The sequence below is a fragment of the Muntiacus reevesi genome, chromosome 5 (genome assembly GCF_963930625.1).
Source record: "Muntiacus reevesi chromosome 5, mMunRee1.1, whole genome shotgun sequence".
NCBI classification, from domain to species: Eukaryota; Metazoa; Chordata; class Mammalia; order Artiodactyla; family Cervidae; genus Muntiacus; species Muntiacus reevesi.
The window spans coordinates 91,478,790-91,495,564 of record NC_089253.1 but is presented as its reverse complement, the minus strand read 5'-3'; the positions used below and the strand labels follow the sequence as shown (position 1 = coordinate 91,495,564).

General features: G+C 48.2%; 1 protein-coding gene across 2 annotated transcripts; it reads right to left on the bottom strand.

The window, feature by feature from the left end:
* Positions 1 to 393: 393 nt before the first annotated feature.
* ERRFI1 (ERBB receptor feedback inhibitor 1) lies at positions 394 to 14,492 on the bottom strand. Of its 2 annotated transcripts, none has more exons than XM_065935831.1 (4): positions 14,344 to 14,492; positions 4,098 to 4,382; positions 3,910 to 3,986; positions 394 to 3,036 (listed from the first exon to the last, which is right to left on the bottom strand). In XM_065935831.1, the coding sequence occupies exons 2-4, from the start codon at positions 4,217 to 4,219 to the stop codon at positions 1,853 to 1,855; spliced, it is 1,383 nt and encodes a 460-aa protein (XP_065791903.1). In that variant the 5' UTR covers positions 4,220 to 4,382; positions 14,344 to 14,492; the 3' UTR covers positions 394 to 1,852. The 2 variants fall into 2 exon arrangements, with proteins under 2 accessions (XP_065791903.1, XP_065791905.1); XM_065935833.1 differs by having other exon boundaries at positions 4,098 to 4,293.
* Between the last annotated feature and the right edge of the window lie 2,283 nt (positions 14,493 to 16,775).

Below are 16,775 nucleotides of genomic sequence, written 5' to 3'. Positions count from 1 at the left end.
GGCCTTCCAAAGGACCCAGGGCAATCCAGACCTAGTCCTCAAGCCCAAGATGAGACATGTCACGTCCACGTCAGAGCCGCTTCCTTCCTGTTACAGTCCACTTGATGGGGACATCCCTCCTCACAGGGAAACTGTTTCCACGACAACATACCAGCATCAATTCAAAAGGACCCTTTTAATTGTTACAGGTCAATACAAACACAAACAGCTCAGTTTTGCTGTTGTCTGTATACTACTTAAATCTAAATTACTCAAATTATTTGTGATTTTAGGGAATGATGGTAAATTTCAAGTGTATATTAGACCCTAAAACATCTTCCTTTCTGCTTAAAAGTGGTCAGGTTGTCATATTACTCGAGACACAAAATTGTATAAGAGTGTAGGCAAGAAACATTATTAACGGTGTCATAAATAAGTATTATAACTTTATTAAAATGAAAAGACAATATTCAAAATAATGCAACAAAAAATGAATAAAATCCTTTGTCCAATACTGTACACATAAATGCAGAAATCAGTGCCTTTTTCTAAAGCATGTTTTAACCTTCATTTAGTTCATACTAAAATATAAGCTTTAAATAGCTCAAATAACATCACTCAGCAGTTTAAACTGTAAACAGCTTGTTTAATGTGGAGAACATTGCAATAAGGTACTTCTGTTAACGAGCACCATCTCTTCTGTGCTGCTCTACACAAGATAAACACAGCAAAGCATGTGAAAGTGGAACATGAGCTTTATGTCTCACCAGATCTGAGCGGAGCAGCCTGCCGTGAGGATTTCCAAAGTAGATGATGTGACCTCCGGTCTTAAGACATACTGGGCTGTTGGTCAGAAGGGTTTTACTTAGAAAGCAAATAATCCCCAGGAAATACTGAAGAGGAACCAGCAACACAAGGCCAGCTTGTGTTGTATTTGTTTATTCATATGCAACTAAAATAGGGGAGGGAAAAAAAAGAAAAGAAACCCACAACACACATCTCCACACAGATACTCTCAACCCAACAGCTGACTGCTTCATTATTGCTTCAACTGACATCCTCAACACTGGCCAAGAGTCTGTTTTTCCCCATGCGTCCTGCATTTCCTGGGGGTGGGTGGAACAGAGAAGGAATGGTAAGGAAAAATGACTTATTCTGTTACCTTCCCATTTTTCATATGAGACCCGGACAGGTGAGAATACGGTACCAAAGGCGCTGCCATCCCTCCAGCAAGACCTACGGGATTTAGGTCTCAGGACGACTTAAACCAGGCACGTGAAGTCACGGAAAGAATGTATGGCCTGCCCTCCATGGAAAAACTGCTTGTAAAAATAAATGAAACAAAACAGAACAGGCCTCAGAGCTGGCAATCTTCAACCTTATTATGCAAAAAAATAATAATATATATATATAATATTTTATGATTCTGAGCTAAACAATACTGTATTCTCTCCCATTTGCTCAATTTTCAGTCTCTCAGGAGCCATCCTCCAGCTTGAGTTTTATTGTTCTAAATATATATTACTCTAAAACAGGAACTACTGGGTTAACTTGCAACTAGAATCTATGATTTTATCACAAGTGTAGATGCAGGCGTCTAACGTGCACACATATGCGTGTCCCTTGTCCTTCCTCCCTGCATTGCATCTTTAAATGACAGGCTTGAGCAGACTTTTCTCTGACGCTCACACGGTCAGGGATGCTCAGCACCTCAGCACCTCCTGCCTCTCTAAGCCCTTCCCGTTCAGACGGAGAGTTCGACACTCTGAGCCTGTGATCTGGACTATTTTCCCGGGGAACCTTGACGGGTCTGGGGAACTGCGAGAGAACCACTCGCTCCCATGGCACCTCTGCTGAGCTGGGACTCCAGGGTCTAAGGAGAAACCACATAGGAGAAATGTTTGCGCTTCACATGGCCTCCCAGGTCCACTCGTGGCTTTAGGTCCAGCTTTTCTGGGGCTGAAGAGATACTGCCATTGGCCAGGATGGGGTGGACGGGGGTGTTCCCGTGTGTTTCTTCTGCTTCCCTAAAAAATTTTTCGAATCTGTCCAGGTAGGGCGGCCTCTCAGGGAGCAGGTAGTAATGCGTGGAGCTCACCTTCTTCCCATTTTCAATGATGGGCAGGATGCAGGGCGCCTTGCCGGCAGCTCCCTCACTGTGCTGTCTCTGCAGGGCTTTGCTGCTCACGTACTTGGGGTCGGGGGCAAAGCTCTGCGTGGGGGGCATGACCCCATTGAGGTAAGATGGGAGGCTTTTGGGGCTTGGGGTGCGGGAGTTGCTCCGGGACAAGGGCTCTCTCGGTGGGACTTTGGGGGGCCTGTCCTCATCGCTGTAGGTGCTGGAGGTGACCTCGGCCGACCACCTTCTGTAGTCTGGCTTGGCTGGCCGGGGAGGGATGGGGACCCGAGGGGGAACTTCGGGCTTGTCGTCGTCGGAATTGGGGGAAGCCCTGTGCACGGAGCTGGAGATCCTGATGGCTGGCTTGTTGAAGGAGCCCGCGGGGCCTGAATGAGACCTCCTTAGCCTCCGGTGGGCTTGAGGCGGAGGGGGGTTGGCACTCGGCACCCCAGCCACCTGGTCGGGTTCTTGGCTGAGATCCACGGCGGAGACGGTTGGGGTGTCGAAATACGCATAGTTGATCTGTCCGCATCCCCGGAAGCTGCGTCTGCCGGGGCCATCGGCTCTGAAGTCGGAGAGCCCGCAGTCTTCCAGAAGGAAGTCCGTGTCCGAGCTGGTGAGGAACTCGACCTCGCAGTCCGTCTCATCCAGGGCAAGGTCCTCGGAGATGGGCAGTGGTGGCAGGGGCCGGGAGCCCCGCTCGCAGGGCACTGGGCCAGAGAAGAGGGACAGGGGACTCTTGACGGGGGTCAGCGGGGGTGTGGCAGCACAGACCCCGTTCACCGCCAGCTTCTTCAGTCCACACGCCACCCGGTCCTCCTCCTGCTGCACCCAGCCTTCACTTGGGGGGATGATGAGGGGAGGCAGGCGGGACTTCGGAGGGGGGCCGGGCTCTGCACAGTGGCTGCTGCTCATCGGGGTGGATCTGGAGGTGCGCCCTGGAAGGAAACGAGGTTATGGAGGATGGCCTGTGCTCTCCCCACGGCGGGGACCAGACCCCACCCCAGCAACCCGCATTCCTGTCGCCTTCGGCTGGGTCACTCGTGGTGAAACACCAGCTGCTGGAATGCTGAGCACACCCAGGCAACTGCCGCGGGTGTAATCAAGGGCCTGGAGGTGGGGAACGCACCTGATCTGGTTCAAAGAACAAATTATCTCTTCCATCGTCTTGGCCGTGTGCGCGGCGCACGCCCACACGCCCCAGACAGGTTCTGTGACGTGTGCGAAGTCCATGGAAGGCAAGCAGCATGTAATTTGGGGAGCCAGGCCACACCAACCTGGCCATTTGCAAGACGGGCCACCCAGGACACGCGGGGCAGGCCTGAGATAACGAGGCCTTACCCAGTCCATCACGGTACCCAGAGCTGGTGGACTCACCCGTGATGTGACAGGCAGCCCTTGGCAAAAATCTAAGGGACATGATGTTCACACTAGAAGGGCTGATGATACACAAATTCGTCTAAGTTTCTGTCAGTACCTGTACTATTCTGTTACTTTCAAACGTGTTCGAAGCTAGTAAGGAAGAAGAGAGCTCGTGTCTGAGGTCCCAGAGAGTTCAGTGTGTTTCCTGGCTGGGGTGGCCTCACGCCTCCACACAGAGACCCAGTGACTCCAGCTGAGCCACCGAGAGCCTGACAAGAACACGCTGACTTCAGGATCTGCTGCCACTAGGGGTCAGACGCCTGTCGGAAATGGCCTCAGTCACTTCCTCATTTAGAGAAGAGCGCTGGGGGACAGGCTCCCCCGGGGCTGCCAGCCTCCTCTCCCCATGCCGAGGGCACCCGGGTTCTCAGGACGCTCTGGACACGTACCGATGGAGGTTAGCTGCTCCTGCGCCCGCGAGTTCAGACTGTAAGCCATGGTTATTGGGTCGATGTTTAAAAAGCCGCTGAAAGGGAAGGACGGACATCTGGGTCACAAACAGGTAGCAACCACATCCCCTCTCTTGCTCCGACGTCACCCGCTCGGGGGCTCTGGCAGCCCCACGTCCTGCACTTACTTCTCAAACTCGCTGCGGCCACCCCAGCAGGCATTCAGGCTCCCCAAGGCTTGGCCATCGTGCAGAAATCCAGTTTTTAATGGGACTCTGATCTCCTGAGCAGCCACTCCTGCCATGGACATTGTGCCTTATTCTGGGACGTCTTCAGACTTGCGATGCCCAGGGATGCGTACAGTCAACCAGTGGCTTTCATTCCCTGGTTGGGGGGGGTGGGCACAGAGGAGGTTAAGAGCAGCATAAACAATCCCAAAGCATGAGGAACTCGAGGGGTGAGAATTTCAAGGCCTGCAGAACAGAAACATCCAGTTACAAACTTCCACCCAGTCATGTTTACATTTGCTGCTGCTGCTGTTCAGTTACCATGTTATGTCCGACTCAGCGACCCCACGGACCGCAGCACGTCATACACTACTGAGTTCTTACTTTTCACAAGGTTACGTAAATGCAGACATTAGAAGTCTTTTTTGGGCAGTGGTAGTGGTGGTAAACACAGGCTTCCCAGGTGGCACTAGTGATAAAGAACCTCCTTGCCAATGCAGGAGACATTAAGAGATGTGGATTCAATCCCTGGGTTGGGAAGATTCCCTGGAGGAGGCAATGGCAACCCACTCCAGTACTCTTGCCTGGAGAATCCCATGGACTGAGGAGCCTGGCGGGCTACAGTCCACAGGGTTGCAGAGAGTCGGATATGACTGAAGCGACTTAGCATGCATGCGGTAAATACTAAGATGTTTTCAGCCAATGAGAAACAGTCCGTCTCTGGCCAGGGCAGACCCTGGGGGGTTGGGCGTGGGGGGCAGACAGGTGCACACAGAGAGGCCTCACACAGATGTCTCTCCAGTCTCCTAGCAGACCGACCTGCCCGTGTGTGGTTGTGCTGAGCGTGGAGCTCATTCCCTACTCCCTGCACCCCACCTCACCCCACCCCACCCCACCCTGTCCCAAGCTAAGACAGTCATTTCAGGAATTACTGTGTTCGATATGGCAGCACCACTGATCAATAAGACCCGATGCGTTGATGAAGCAGAGGGTCTACAGCTGTCACCTGATGACCCCACAAGCCCAGCACTTATTTAGATTCTGTATTTCAGGATTGGGGGGTGGTGGTGGAGGGTGGGGATGGGCCCTGGGAAGACAAATCGTCCAGTCACTATTTGTGCAGGAATCGAGAAGTGCTCACGCACAGAGGACACTCACTCCCGTTCTCCTGTAAAAAAATCAAGTTCTGCAGGATGACCGGCTTCGGGCAGAGGCCTGGACAGCATCCTCCTCCTTTTTAAAGGCAAACTGATGTCTGCATTCTCTGCATTCTCCCTGGTGGAGTGCCTAGTAATTTATGTGCTGCCTTGCTCCGAGGCATGGGTGAGAGAGGCCAAGTCAGTGCAATTTCTCCTAATTCCCCTCTCTTCAGACTCCTCCAACCCCAGTGGGATGCCACGTTTCTGGAGCCCCCCTCCCCTCAGCACCCCCTCCCTCTCTTTAGTTTCCTGTATTCGTTGGCGAGGTGTATTCCTGATTAGCACCCATCTCTGCCCCCTTTTCAGACACTCCCATCTGCTTAGAACAAGTCGAGAACATCCCCTGTCGACGCTGTGTGTCACAATGACCCCTTCTGTGATGTGTACATACACTTCATGATCCCTTCTCGTCCTCTGGCCAACTGTGTTTGCAGAAACCAAGAGAGCTGGGTGCTGCGCTGAGGACTGTGGGGGACACGGGTGTGAGAGAGGGGTGTGCGGAGCAGAGGGAGGCGGCACACGGGTCAGGGTTCTGTTTTAGGGACCAATCTGTCACCTCCTAGGAGACTGTGAGCTCAGGAAAGAAGCTGTGTCCCAGTCATTAATTATCACCATCTGAACAGGAGCAGGTGCTATGTTTGTACAACGCCATCAAACTATTAGTATTGTCAATATCAACTGAATGTATACAATATGTAAGGCACAGAACTGTCTTTAAGTTAAGGGTCTAAAAAAACACTCTGCAAATATTACTATTTTTTTTTTCATAAAAAGGAATGTAGAGACAGTAGTTTCAGTGACAAAGGACCAAAGGGCCCAATTACCACTTCTCAGCTTTTTTACTCTCCCAAAGTCAGCTGTTTGAATATACTAGGCAGAGACTTAATAGGTTTATAATATTATTTCTAATAGTCAAACTTTATCTTTCATCAGTCTCTAAAGATAAAGAAAAGGGGGTGGGAAACCCATCATTTCCGAAATCTAAGTTATTTAGGGGAAGTCTTTTCTGTTGTTCTTTAGGGTTGGTTTTTAGGTGAGGAACACAGAGAAATGTGTTTTTACTTCCTTTGAATTCAATCTAAGCTCTAAGAAAAAAATTTTAAAGACAAGCTTTAGAAAAAGATTTGCTAGACACTTCTCTGTCCCTGCCTGGTGGTTTAGAGTGCTTTTCCTAAGAGATCTACAAGCGCTGGCAGGACGACAGGGAGCGTATCTGCGGTGATAGAAAAATGAAAGGCCAGAGAGGAAGAAGAATATGGTATTTAAGTGGTTTGAAAGCACACGTTTGAAGATCGCCCATCCAGATTACAGGAAAGTGCTGCGGGGGACTGTGCAGGCCCAGCCCCCACCTGTCTGCAGGCCAACAAGAACTACCAGTAATTACTGTGTGTCAGACTCCTAATGCCATCTAAATCTTCGCTTTCAACAGAGTGATTGTGTAACCATCGCCTCTGCTGAAATGGCCTCGGAATCCTGGCCCTCCGTATCAATGGTCCCTTAACATTCTGTATATGTTCTAGAAAAAGTTATTTTTCGGTCATTGTTTCTATCACCTACTTGTTAGCTTTCTTAAAGGGGAAAAAAAAAAATTTTTTTTCAGTATAAAAAGAATTGTGTTCACTGAGGCAGCTCGCTTGTGACCACAATAGTGTCTTTGTGCATTCATCGAAGGTGACCTGCCTCTACATTTCAATGGGGAATTGTGAATGGGCTGTGTTATGAAACTGTCCAAACCTCCCACTGGCTCGCACGGGGAGCTCCGCGGCAGTGTCACTGCTCTCTCTCCCTCCTTCTGGAGAATAACTCCCCACGGCGGACTCCCAGGAGGGCAGCCTGCTCCGGCTCCAGAAGCCAACTTCTACAGGGTGTTCCTCCGGCAATGAACTGTGGGTGGGGGGCGGAACCACCTGGAATTCTTTTATGCCTCTCAAAAAACTCTAGAAGCATTCAACATGTGTACCTCTTGGAGTGGGGGTGGTGGATCCATCCACTGGTCAACCCCAAGTTAAAAGAAATGTGTGCGGAGCTCAAGGAAACAAGCTGATGCTGCTGCGTTGTGAATTTCGTCCCCGTACATGTGTAAAATGAGCTCTGCCTTACGATTAATTAGGAAAACAACTGCAAAAAGATACCCCCCTCCCCCGCCCCGGGGAAAACCAGGATTGACAAGTCCAAGATGGCACTAGGTGATGAAATGCAGAAACACAAAACCTGATGGCAATCTGGGCAGCCTAGCACACTGCCCAGGGTCTCCATAGTCTTGGGTATGGTAGCTCTTCTGAAATACGTGGACTAATCTTTAGCCTTTTAGGGTCCAAAATGCTGTTCAATACCAATGGCAGGTGTGAACTCCTTTTTCCTATTAATATCATTTTTTTTTTTCTTAATTCAAAGAAAAACAAAGGACAACCCTAAAACCATCTGTTTCTTGAGGTTGCCTCTTTACTTTCTCTCCTAACAACCTGGGCCCCACCTTGAGTTCTGATCCCTGGAGAGGGCTTCAGCCCCGCATCACAGCTCCTGAATCCCAGGTCCAGCCCTGGCTCAAGCCTCCACTTTGCATGTCCTATTGTCTGGTGATTGCCTTTCCACTTGGATGGTCCCCTGGCATCTGGAACTCCACAAACCAAACCCCTCTTGCCACACTCCCTTCCCAAACTAGTTCACAGTCTAAGCAGATCACACGTCTCCCAAAGGCACCATTTTTATCCTGAGCCACAGCAGAACTGCGTTGAATCACCAAAGGCCAGAGCTTATTTCTATGCTGTTTTTCTCAAATCTATCTTCCTTCCGTCCTAAGCTGCCTTGGCTATGAAGATCCCCAATCCATCCTACATGCTGGATCTCTGTCCCTGACCTAGCCTAAGCTCAAGCTTAGATCTTCCGCTGCTCAAAGACCTTCAAAGGCTTCTCCATACATGCCGCTCAGCCTACCATTGAAGGCCTCCAGAACAAGGCCCCAGTCCACCTTTTTCAAGCTCTTGCTTCTCCTTTCCCCAAACTGCTGTTAGAAACCAATATGTCCTTCAGGGCAGCTTCTCACGCTACCTCCTCTGTGAACCTGCTTCCTCCGGAAAAGCCAGAGAAGTGTCTCCAGGGCCTGATTATTCTGTGCTGTGCCCCAGTCCCCTTCTAGCATCCTGATTTTCTACAACAGGACTCTCCGCCTCCCCTCCTCCAACAGATCCTGGTCTCATTCATCTCTAACACGTGCTTATTAACCGGACTCTGAGAAAACATCCATCTCATTTTTTTAAAAAAAGTAATTACACGAAAGACTCATGTAATTTATAATATAAATCAGTGAAGAAGGGGAAAAGCACAGATTTGTAAGGGATAAACTTAACATTTGATGACACTGCTCAATTATAATACAAGTCTAGGAACATGGAGCCGGCAAGGAATGCTCACTAAATTCATTGCCAAAACCCAAAGTGGACGGTTCTGACACTGGGTAGTAAAAAGATTAGAAGCTTAAATGGTTAACACTGTAACTTTCCACACTGGCAGCTGTTACTACATGCTTGGTTAAAGCAATCAGGTGGGGGCTTCCTAACAACAGAAACAATGTCACCTTCTCTTCTGGATTATAAGGCACCTACTGTGTTTTTGCTGCTAAATTTAAGTTCATTTTCCTAAAAAAAAAAGGGAGGTACACCCAAAAGCACCTTCCACATTCTTTATTAAATAGGTGAAATCACATGCTTTTTGTTTGAGGATAACCTCTTTGATACTGTTCTTTAAAAAACCAGGCTACCTTAAGACAGTAACCTAGATATGCTTACCTGGCCACAGATCTCATTAATAAATCTCAGAAGCAATCCACGAGAGGGGGAGGGGCACATTTTTGTCACACGACTCATCCAGTTCTGCTCAGTGCTTCCTTATTTAAAAGTGTGATGTAATTTCCTTCTTTCAATCTGGTTTAAGAACCTGATTTCTGTTTATTCAGGGTGATAAATGGTCTTCTCAGCTGCATTTAATAATTACCTCCCTAACAATTTCCATATCCAGGGAGATATCAGGTAACTATATTTAGAGCCAAAATTTGAGAAAAAAGAAAGACTTCAGACTGTGACAAATACCAGGATTTTAGATTCCACCCCCTCCCCCCACCAAAGAAACCAATTAATCTTTCATTCTGAAAATGTCTAAAATAGTCACCTTTGGGAAAGTTAAAAAGAAAACAAAACCAAACCTCACTATTTTTCCTGTGATCAGTGTCTATAGCACTAATGGCCAAGCGATCTGCACTGAACATTCATTCAGTCTGGCTGTTCTAGAGGGTTTTCACTTTTATTAGGAATATGAGAAAACTTACTGATTTGCTCTCACCTAACACATTCCATGTTCACATCTGCTGTGGTGTTGTGTGGTCTGAGTTGATTTATTGAAAGCAGAAGGCTCTTCAAAAATCACTGGCTCTAATTTCAGGGTGTTTCTCAGATTTTAACAGGTGTGATCTGGCGGGGGCGGAGGAAGGAGGAAGAGAGGGGGTTGCAAGGTACAGGCCACTCTGTGGAAGCATCAGCAGCTTCACTCTGAATGCCCAGATGACTTACAAGGGTGTTGAATGAAGTTAATAACATGGAACGAAACTCAGTGGTTTCTGTGAAGGCGTAAGTGGCCCAGTGCAGTGGGAATGGACATATTTTGTCCTCCTGCAGCTCCAGGCCTGGTATGTAACAGCCCATTGGTAGGTGGTAAAAACCAAGGCGACCAGGAGAATATTTCACCTTCATACTGTCACAGTCAAAGCTGGATGACCTAAGTTCAGGAGCAATTCAGAACATTTTCTAGCTAAGTATTTTAAGAAATGGCAAGCCAATGGAAAACCTATTTATTCAACTCCATGGTCACTGCCAGCCTCTGGACTCCCGCCGTCTCCCACACAGCCCCGGTGACACAGCAGAAACACCCCGCGGCAGGAACAGATGCTTTTGTCCTTTGTCCCTTCCCTACAGAGCACCGCTAGTATCAGCAGAACACACAGACACACTGGAGGGAAAAATATTATTCCTTTCAGACACGTGCATGGTAGGTTTCCAATTGTAGGGGATACAGCATTTCTATTCAAATCTTAATGACGATGAGCACAATAGTCTAATGATGGGAAGCGTGTCTTTCAAACTTCAAATTTACTTAACGAGCGTTTAAGTCACCCAGTGGGTAACCTGGGATTGTTACAGTGAACAGAAACCCAGCAAGCATAATCACTAGTTCCCTGGATGCTTAGCTGACGGGCATTGTTCTAAGTGCTTTATGTGTATCACCTAATTTAATCCACAGCCCTGGGAGCTGGGTGCCTGTGATTACCCTCATTTACAGACAAGGAACTGGAGGCACAAAGCTGAGGGACCCAGGTTCTCCCAAACACCTCGCTGACGGATGATCTGAGCCACTATGGAGCCCAAGTCTTCCGGGGGCTCAGACAGACTGTCCTGGGGCTCTGTTGACTGGTAACAGTTTTTCTTGGGTAACCTTTAGTGTATCAAAGTTCCTATTTAACCTCCAGTCTCTCAAATCTCCAGTAAGAGTTATTACTTGCAGTTCTGTCCTATCTATCCTCTAAAAGGAGAGGCGGGATTAAGGTATTGATATATTCTGTGACCACCTCAAACAGTTCTTTGAGACCCTCGACCTTTAGTGACACAGGGACGCTCTGCCGTCATATAATCCGTTTGATAATAATGCAGGTCTGTCTTCACCCATAAAGAGGGGTCACAACATACACCCAGAGAGCCTCCTTTGAATCTACTCCCAGTCTGGATCTCTGTGGGGCATTATTACAATACAGTCTTATAATCAGGCTCTACTGTAAGATCCAGAATATAATGATAGAATGTCTGGTATTTGGAAAGTGTTCCACAAATGACAAAACACTTTCTAACGTGTCATCCCACTCGATCCCCACAACAACCCTGTAAGAAGAGGCAGGGATCATGATCTCCATTTTGCAGAGGGAGTGAAGTGAGGTGAAGCATCCTCCTATCTGCTAAAGGTCAGCACGGTCCAGCATCTTCCTCGCTACACTTTCCTCACCTCTCCTTTCTAGAGTGTCTGGTTTCTCCTCCTCTTGGTTACAGGTGGGGAGACTGATGCACAGAACAGGACCTGAGCGCTGGTCCACTGGGTAGAGCAAGACTGAACTCAGCTTCTGTGTTTAGCTCATGGGTTCTTAAGAGGGCAGGGTTTCACTGATATTTTCGCAAATAGTTACCAGATGCTTACTCTTTTTGACTGGATACGACGCTCATTGAAAAGGACATGGTGCTGCCTAAGGAAGGCCCAGTCTAGTGAGGAAAGAGCTAACAGGCAGGCACGCAGTTTCAGATTGTGGTCACTGCCAAGGGACCAAATGGGGAACAGTAAGAGGACAAGGAGGGATGAGGACCTATTCATGCAGGCAGTGAAGGCAGGCTTCTCTTGCGTGATTTTTCAAATGCGAATCTAAAGGATGAAGAAAATGCAGCCGTGAGAAGACTCAGGAGGATAGCATTTCATGCAGAGGGGAACAGTATCTTCAAAAGACAACCTGTGATCGTCGAGTTTCATATTCTGGGGGGGCCTTTATGTAACAAGAGCTCTTGGAACAGTATCTTCTCATCCTTACCTTCCTACTGTGTCCTCTGTTAGACTGTAATGTTTTGTGGAATCATGGCACTCTGGAGTTGAAAAGGGCTAACTCATGTAGCCAGAGCCCCATATTTAAAAAATATATTCGATGGCCTTTTGGTAATATTGCCCAATTTGATGGTACAAGGGACTGGATTCAAGTATCAGCAGTGACTCCAAATGGCAGAACTCTTTTTTTCCCTCTTCTGAAATCTGAATCCCATGCTAATTCTCCCTTACCTTAAAATAATTGCTGTATGAAGCTAGTCAATTAGGTTCAGAACCCTCGAAACTCACCAATTTTATCTATCTTTACAAAGCATGTGTTTATGCTGTGCAGATAATGCCAGAATGCCACAACGAGATTTTGTTTCTCTAGTGGGTTATCCATCAGCTTTTAAAATGCGTGACCAAACAGCAGCACCAAAGGATACTCCAGAACCCTGATGCTGCAGCACTGATTCAACTGTATTTAGATCAAGAGTTGTGCCTCTGCTAGAGGGAGCCTGTGACATTCAAATTCCTGGAATTACCCTTGGCACCACCTTTCCCCTCCTCTGTTCATCTTTCTAAAGAAACCTGATGGTATGCAGACATTCAGGTCAGTTTCCAGCATGTTAGATTGCACCTGTAATTTGGGTGGCTTGCTTTTAAAAGCTACCATTACTACCAGCAGAAGGGAAGAACTACCTGGTTCGGCTTCCGAGGAGCGGCAGTTAAGAGCGCTTTCCACACAAAAACTCAGGTGTACACTGTAATTAAATCTCACAGAACCAAGCGACTAGCGTCCACTGTGAACTTAAAGGAGGAAACCCAGTGCATGACAATGCCAGGTCTCCCTATCTGTCAAAAATACGAATAATTCAGACTTTTCATAACAGCCATTCGAAAAAAGCAGATTTGCTTTCTGAGCTTTATCAGTGACCGGTGCAATCCTGCTGAATTTTAAAATGTAAATTAGCTTTCCTGCAACTATTTATCAATCATGAATTAACGTACAAAGCTGCCTAAGACAGAAGCTGTGCAAGGCAGGGTTCCTGCCCTTAAGGAGTCTACAGTCTAGTATCTGTTGAGTTATACATTGTTAGTCCCAGTGAATGTCCACAAGAACACACAGCTGAAAAGGAAACCTCTGTGTTTGAAATGAAGGCAATGAACTCCATGCTATAACCAATTTGTAATTCTCTTCAAATTTGCTAATACCTGCAAATGAGCCTGACTGATTGATAACATACTGATAACCAATCACCGTCAGCCTGTTAACAAGGACCTGATTTCTTTCATTTTGGTCTTAACAAAATTTGGTCATTTCCTGAAATGGGTATCAAAATGCCTTTAAGGAAGTCTTCACTTACAGCTACATAATTCCAGTGAGGTTGAAAAAATAAAAGAAAAAGGAAAAACAAACAAAAAAACAGAAATGCAGTTTAAAAAAGAAAGCAAGACAAGGTATGGTGAACTTAATCAGATGCCTCAGTCTCCTCAACAAATGCTTTCTCACTGCATTCTTAACAGATTTATAAAAGCTTGCAATTTTGCAGAACACTTGTTCTCCAGAAAAGAAGGGGGGGAAAAAGCATTTTAACCTCACCTTTCTTCACCCCTGACAGTTGCCTAGAAACCAGTCTTGCCCTACCTGTGTTGCAGGTGTACCTAAAGTCACCAACACATCTCTTTTAAAGCTACAGTCTCTATTCTGGCTGCACTTAAGTTTATGACTAACAATCTATTCATATTTTTTATCAGGTAAGAGACTGGTTTCTTTCAAGCAATGACGAAATCCTAATAAAGACTTTGAAAGCACCAATACAGTACTAATCCTGGTGAAAGAGTCATCTCATTTGTACAAGACTACGATATACATATAAATACCCACACGCACACAGGCGAAATATCTAATAAGCGTTCACGTTTCGAACACAATTCTGCAGTTCTTGAGACAGCATTTAAGACGTTCTAGCAAAGAATCGCGTTCCTGGGAGGACGAGGAGGAGGGCACCGGGCTGCTCGGATGAATTAAGAACACCGACTGGGGATGACTGTCGTCTCTGAGACCAAGCAGTGGGACCGCGGGTCAGAACCCGCGCCGATCCCGGCCCCCAGCAGCTCTCGGACCCAGTCTGCGGGCGCGCGGTGCGGAGCAGACTCACGCAGCCCCGGGAAAGTGGAGGAAAGAGCCCGAGGCCGCCGCCAACCCGCAGCCGCAGGACCCGGCTCGCCGCTCCCGGAGCCGCGCGACTCCAGCGCGCCGGGCTGGCCCCTCCCTCCGTCCCGGGAGACTCGCGTCGGGAGACCCTCTCCATGCCCCGGGGACCCGCCCCGCGTCGGGAGCCGCCCGGAATCCCGAGGGGCTCGGCGCCGCCCTTCCCGCCCCGGGCCCATGGGCCCCTTACCCCAGCAGAGCCGCGGCTGCCCCACGGCGCCCTCCCGCGCATGTCCGTCCCGGCTGTCTCAGCGCCTCGGGCTCAGGGGCCCGACACCGCGCAGGCGCCTCGCCCCACGCCAGCCGCTCGCTCCCGCTCGCACTCCAACCTCGCACTCGGCCGCCGTCGTCGCTACCGCCGCCGCCTCAATATATAGCGCGGGGGGCGGGGCCGTGACGTCATCGCTCACCGCCCCACCTCCGCCGCGCAGCCAATCCCGACCTCGATCCGCTTAAAGGGGCGATGTCGCGGTCAAGGTGCTCGCGTGGGGTCCACTGGCGTCGGGTGGCCCCTCGCCAGGGAAGCAGTCTTTGTCTCCCGAGGGACGTGTTTTTGGCCTGCTGCGGCCCGGGCGTCCTTGCTCTGCCGAATCCGGGAGGCCGCTGCCCAGCTCCGGGTACTCCTTCCTCTGAATCTTCCTCTGAAGAGTGCAGGCCGCCCGGCCTCGGCCGCGGTTCCTGTGCGAACCAAAGGCGGCGCCATGCCTCGCACGGGGTTTCCTTCGTTTGCAGCCGTGCGGAGGGTTTTTTCTTCCACGGTCCGCGGGCCGCGTGGGTGGGCCGAGGGCACCGCGGGGAGGCGAGCGGAGCTTCTGCGGGCCGGCCTGGGGAGGCGGGGGTGGGGGTGGGGCGGCGCATCTCCCGCCTGCAGGACCCGCGCTCACCACGAGGCCCGCGGGCCGAGAGTGGGAGGGACAGCGCGGGGCATCAAGGGTCTGCGCAAGATAAGGAAGGACAGAGCGGGGCATCGGAGGATAGAGTGGGCGGAGTGGCACAGTGTGAGACAGCGAGGGTCAGCGAGACCACGTTCGTGAGGGTGTCTGGCCATCTCTCCTCTGACCACACGTCTGGACATGGAGGCCAGGCCCGGCTGGCTATTGACCCGGATAGGGCCGCCCGTGGGCTTCCAGAAGGTGTCCCCCACCCTCAACCCGGTGTCCACTTGAGTTCCAATCTCTTGTTTATATAATAGACCCACACAGACCTCAACATCTCTTGGCATCAGGGCAGCCACTGATGTCCAAGGACAAAACACCAGCGAGCCGGCGGGAGGAGGTTTCTCAGGGCGCCAGTGATGCAACTTAGGCTTATAGTTTAACCGTAAAATAAATAATACAAATGATAACAAACCAAGAGTAACTAAAGTAAGAAAAAAAGCAAACAGACGGAAACCCTCCAGTTTTAACTAGAGCAAATCCCCTGAATGGTACTCTGTTGGGTAGAGGCCGGAGACCTCCTGCTGACCTTTTTGGTCTCTTCTGCAGAGGCCGTTTTGCATTTCAGCAAGTAATGCCGGATAGTTAGACATTTAGCGCTGCCTAATTGGGGTAGTTTAACATATGGAATGAGATGGCGACCTCATTATCAGGTTAACTATTAACTTTACACTGCATGAAATGATTTGCTTTCTCGGCACTGTTATTTACTTTCTTTTAAATTTAATTCAGAGGCCTAATTTTGAATTCAAGGCCTTAAACACCAAAAAAAAAAAAAAAAAAGAAAGAAAGAAAGAAAAGAAAGAAAGATAAAACAAGAAAACTCTTTTATGTGCAAGATGTTTAGCCAAGAGAACACTATCCTCCCATTTTGATGGGCTCCTTTGGGTCATTTTCTTGGGTCATTTTCATGTCTAGGCTACTTATCAACAGTTCAGCTGTTCCATCTGTTAAGTTTTCTTATTGCCATTTGGTATTATTTTAGGAAATGATGGCAATTAGGCATAACTAATCGCTAACTTTTTTTAACCAAATCAACTAGGTTTTTTGATTCACAGTTACACAGATTCCCCCCCCCCTCCATTTTGGTTTCACTAAAATTTACAGCTTACCCATACAACAATTATCAGTGTAAAAAAGGGATCAACATGAGAACTTGCCAGAGAACGTCTTTTCAGACCTCACAGTCCAGCATTTAATGAATGGGGACTTAGCTGAGCTCAAGTTTCACCCAAAAGGAACTCTAGTTGCACTATTTCAACTCGCCACAATACAGCTGTAATTTGTGCTTTGGCCTTATTGGCGAGCTTTTACATTCTCCCATTCATTAAACAGTGATAATCACTAGAGCAACCATCAAACACACCCCTTCTTTGGAGAAAGAAGATCAACAGGATACTCACTATAGGGCTGGGAGTTGGGAGCCGAATGAGGGGCTAATGTTTTGGTAAATTATAAAAAAAAATAAACCCCACAAAATCACAGGAGTCATTCCTCATGAATCCAATTTTTTTCTTCTAATCTATTTAAAACTTGCAAAATAAACATCTTAAAATTTTTTCTTTATTGAAATAGAGTCGACCTACAATGTAGTGTTAGTTTCAAAAATACAATGAAGTGATTCAATTATATATATATGTGTATATATTATTTTTTTTTAACATTCTCTTCTATTATATGTTATTAT

Bases quoted from the DNA above. Each gene is read 5' to 3' on its own strand.
- ERRFI1 (XM_065935831.1), bottom strand. From the start codon at position 4,219: ATGTCCATGGCAGGAGTGGCTGCTCAGGAGATCAGAGTCCCATTAAAA. The intron at 3,987-4,097 runs GTAAGTGCAGGA...CTTCCCTTTCAG, and splicing joins GGCCGCAGCGAGTTTGAGAA to CGGCTTTTTAAACATCGACC. The intron at 3,037-3,909 runs GTACGTGTCCAG...GTTTCCTTCCAG, and splicing joins GGAGCAGCTAACCTCCATCG to GGCGCACCTCCAGATCCACC.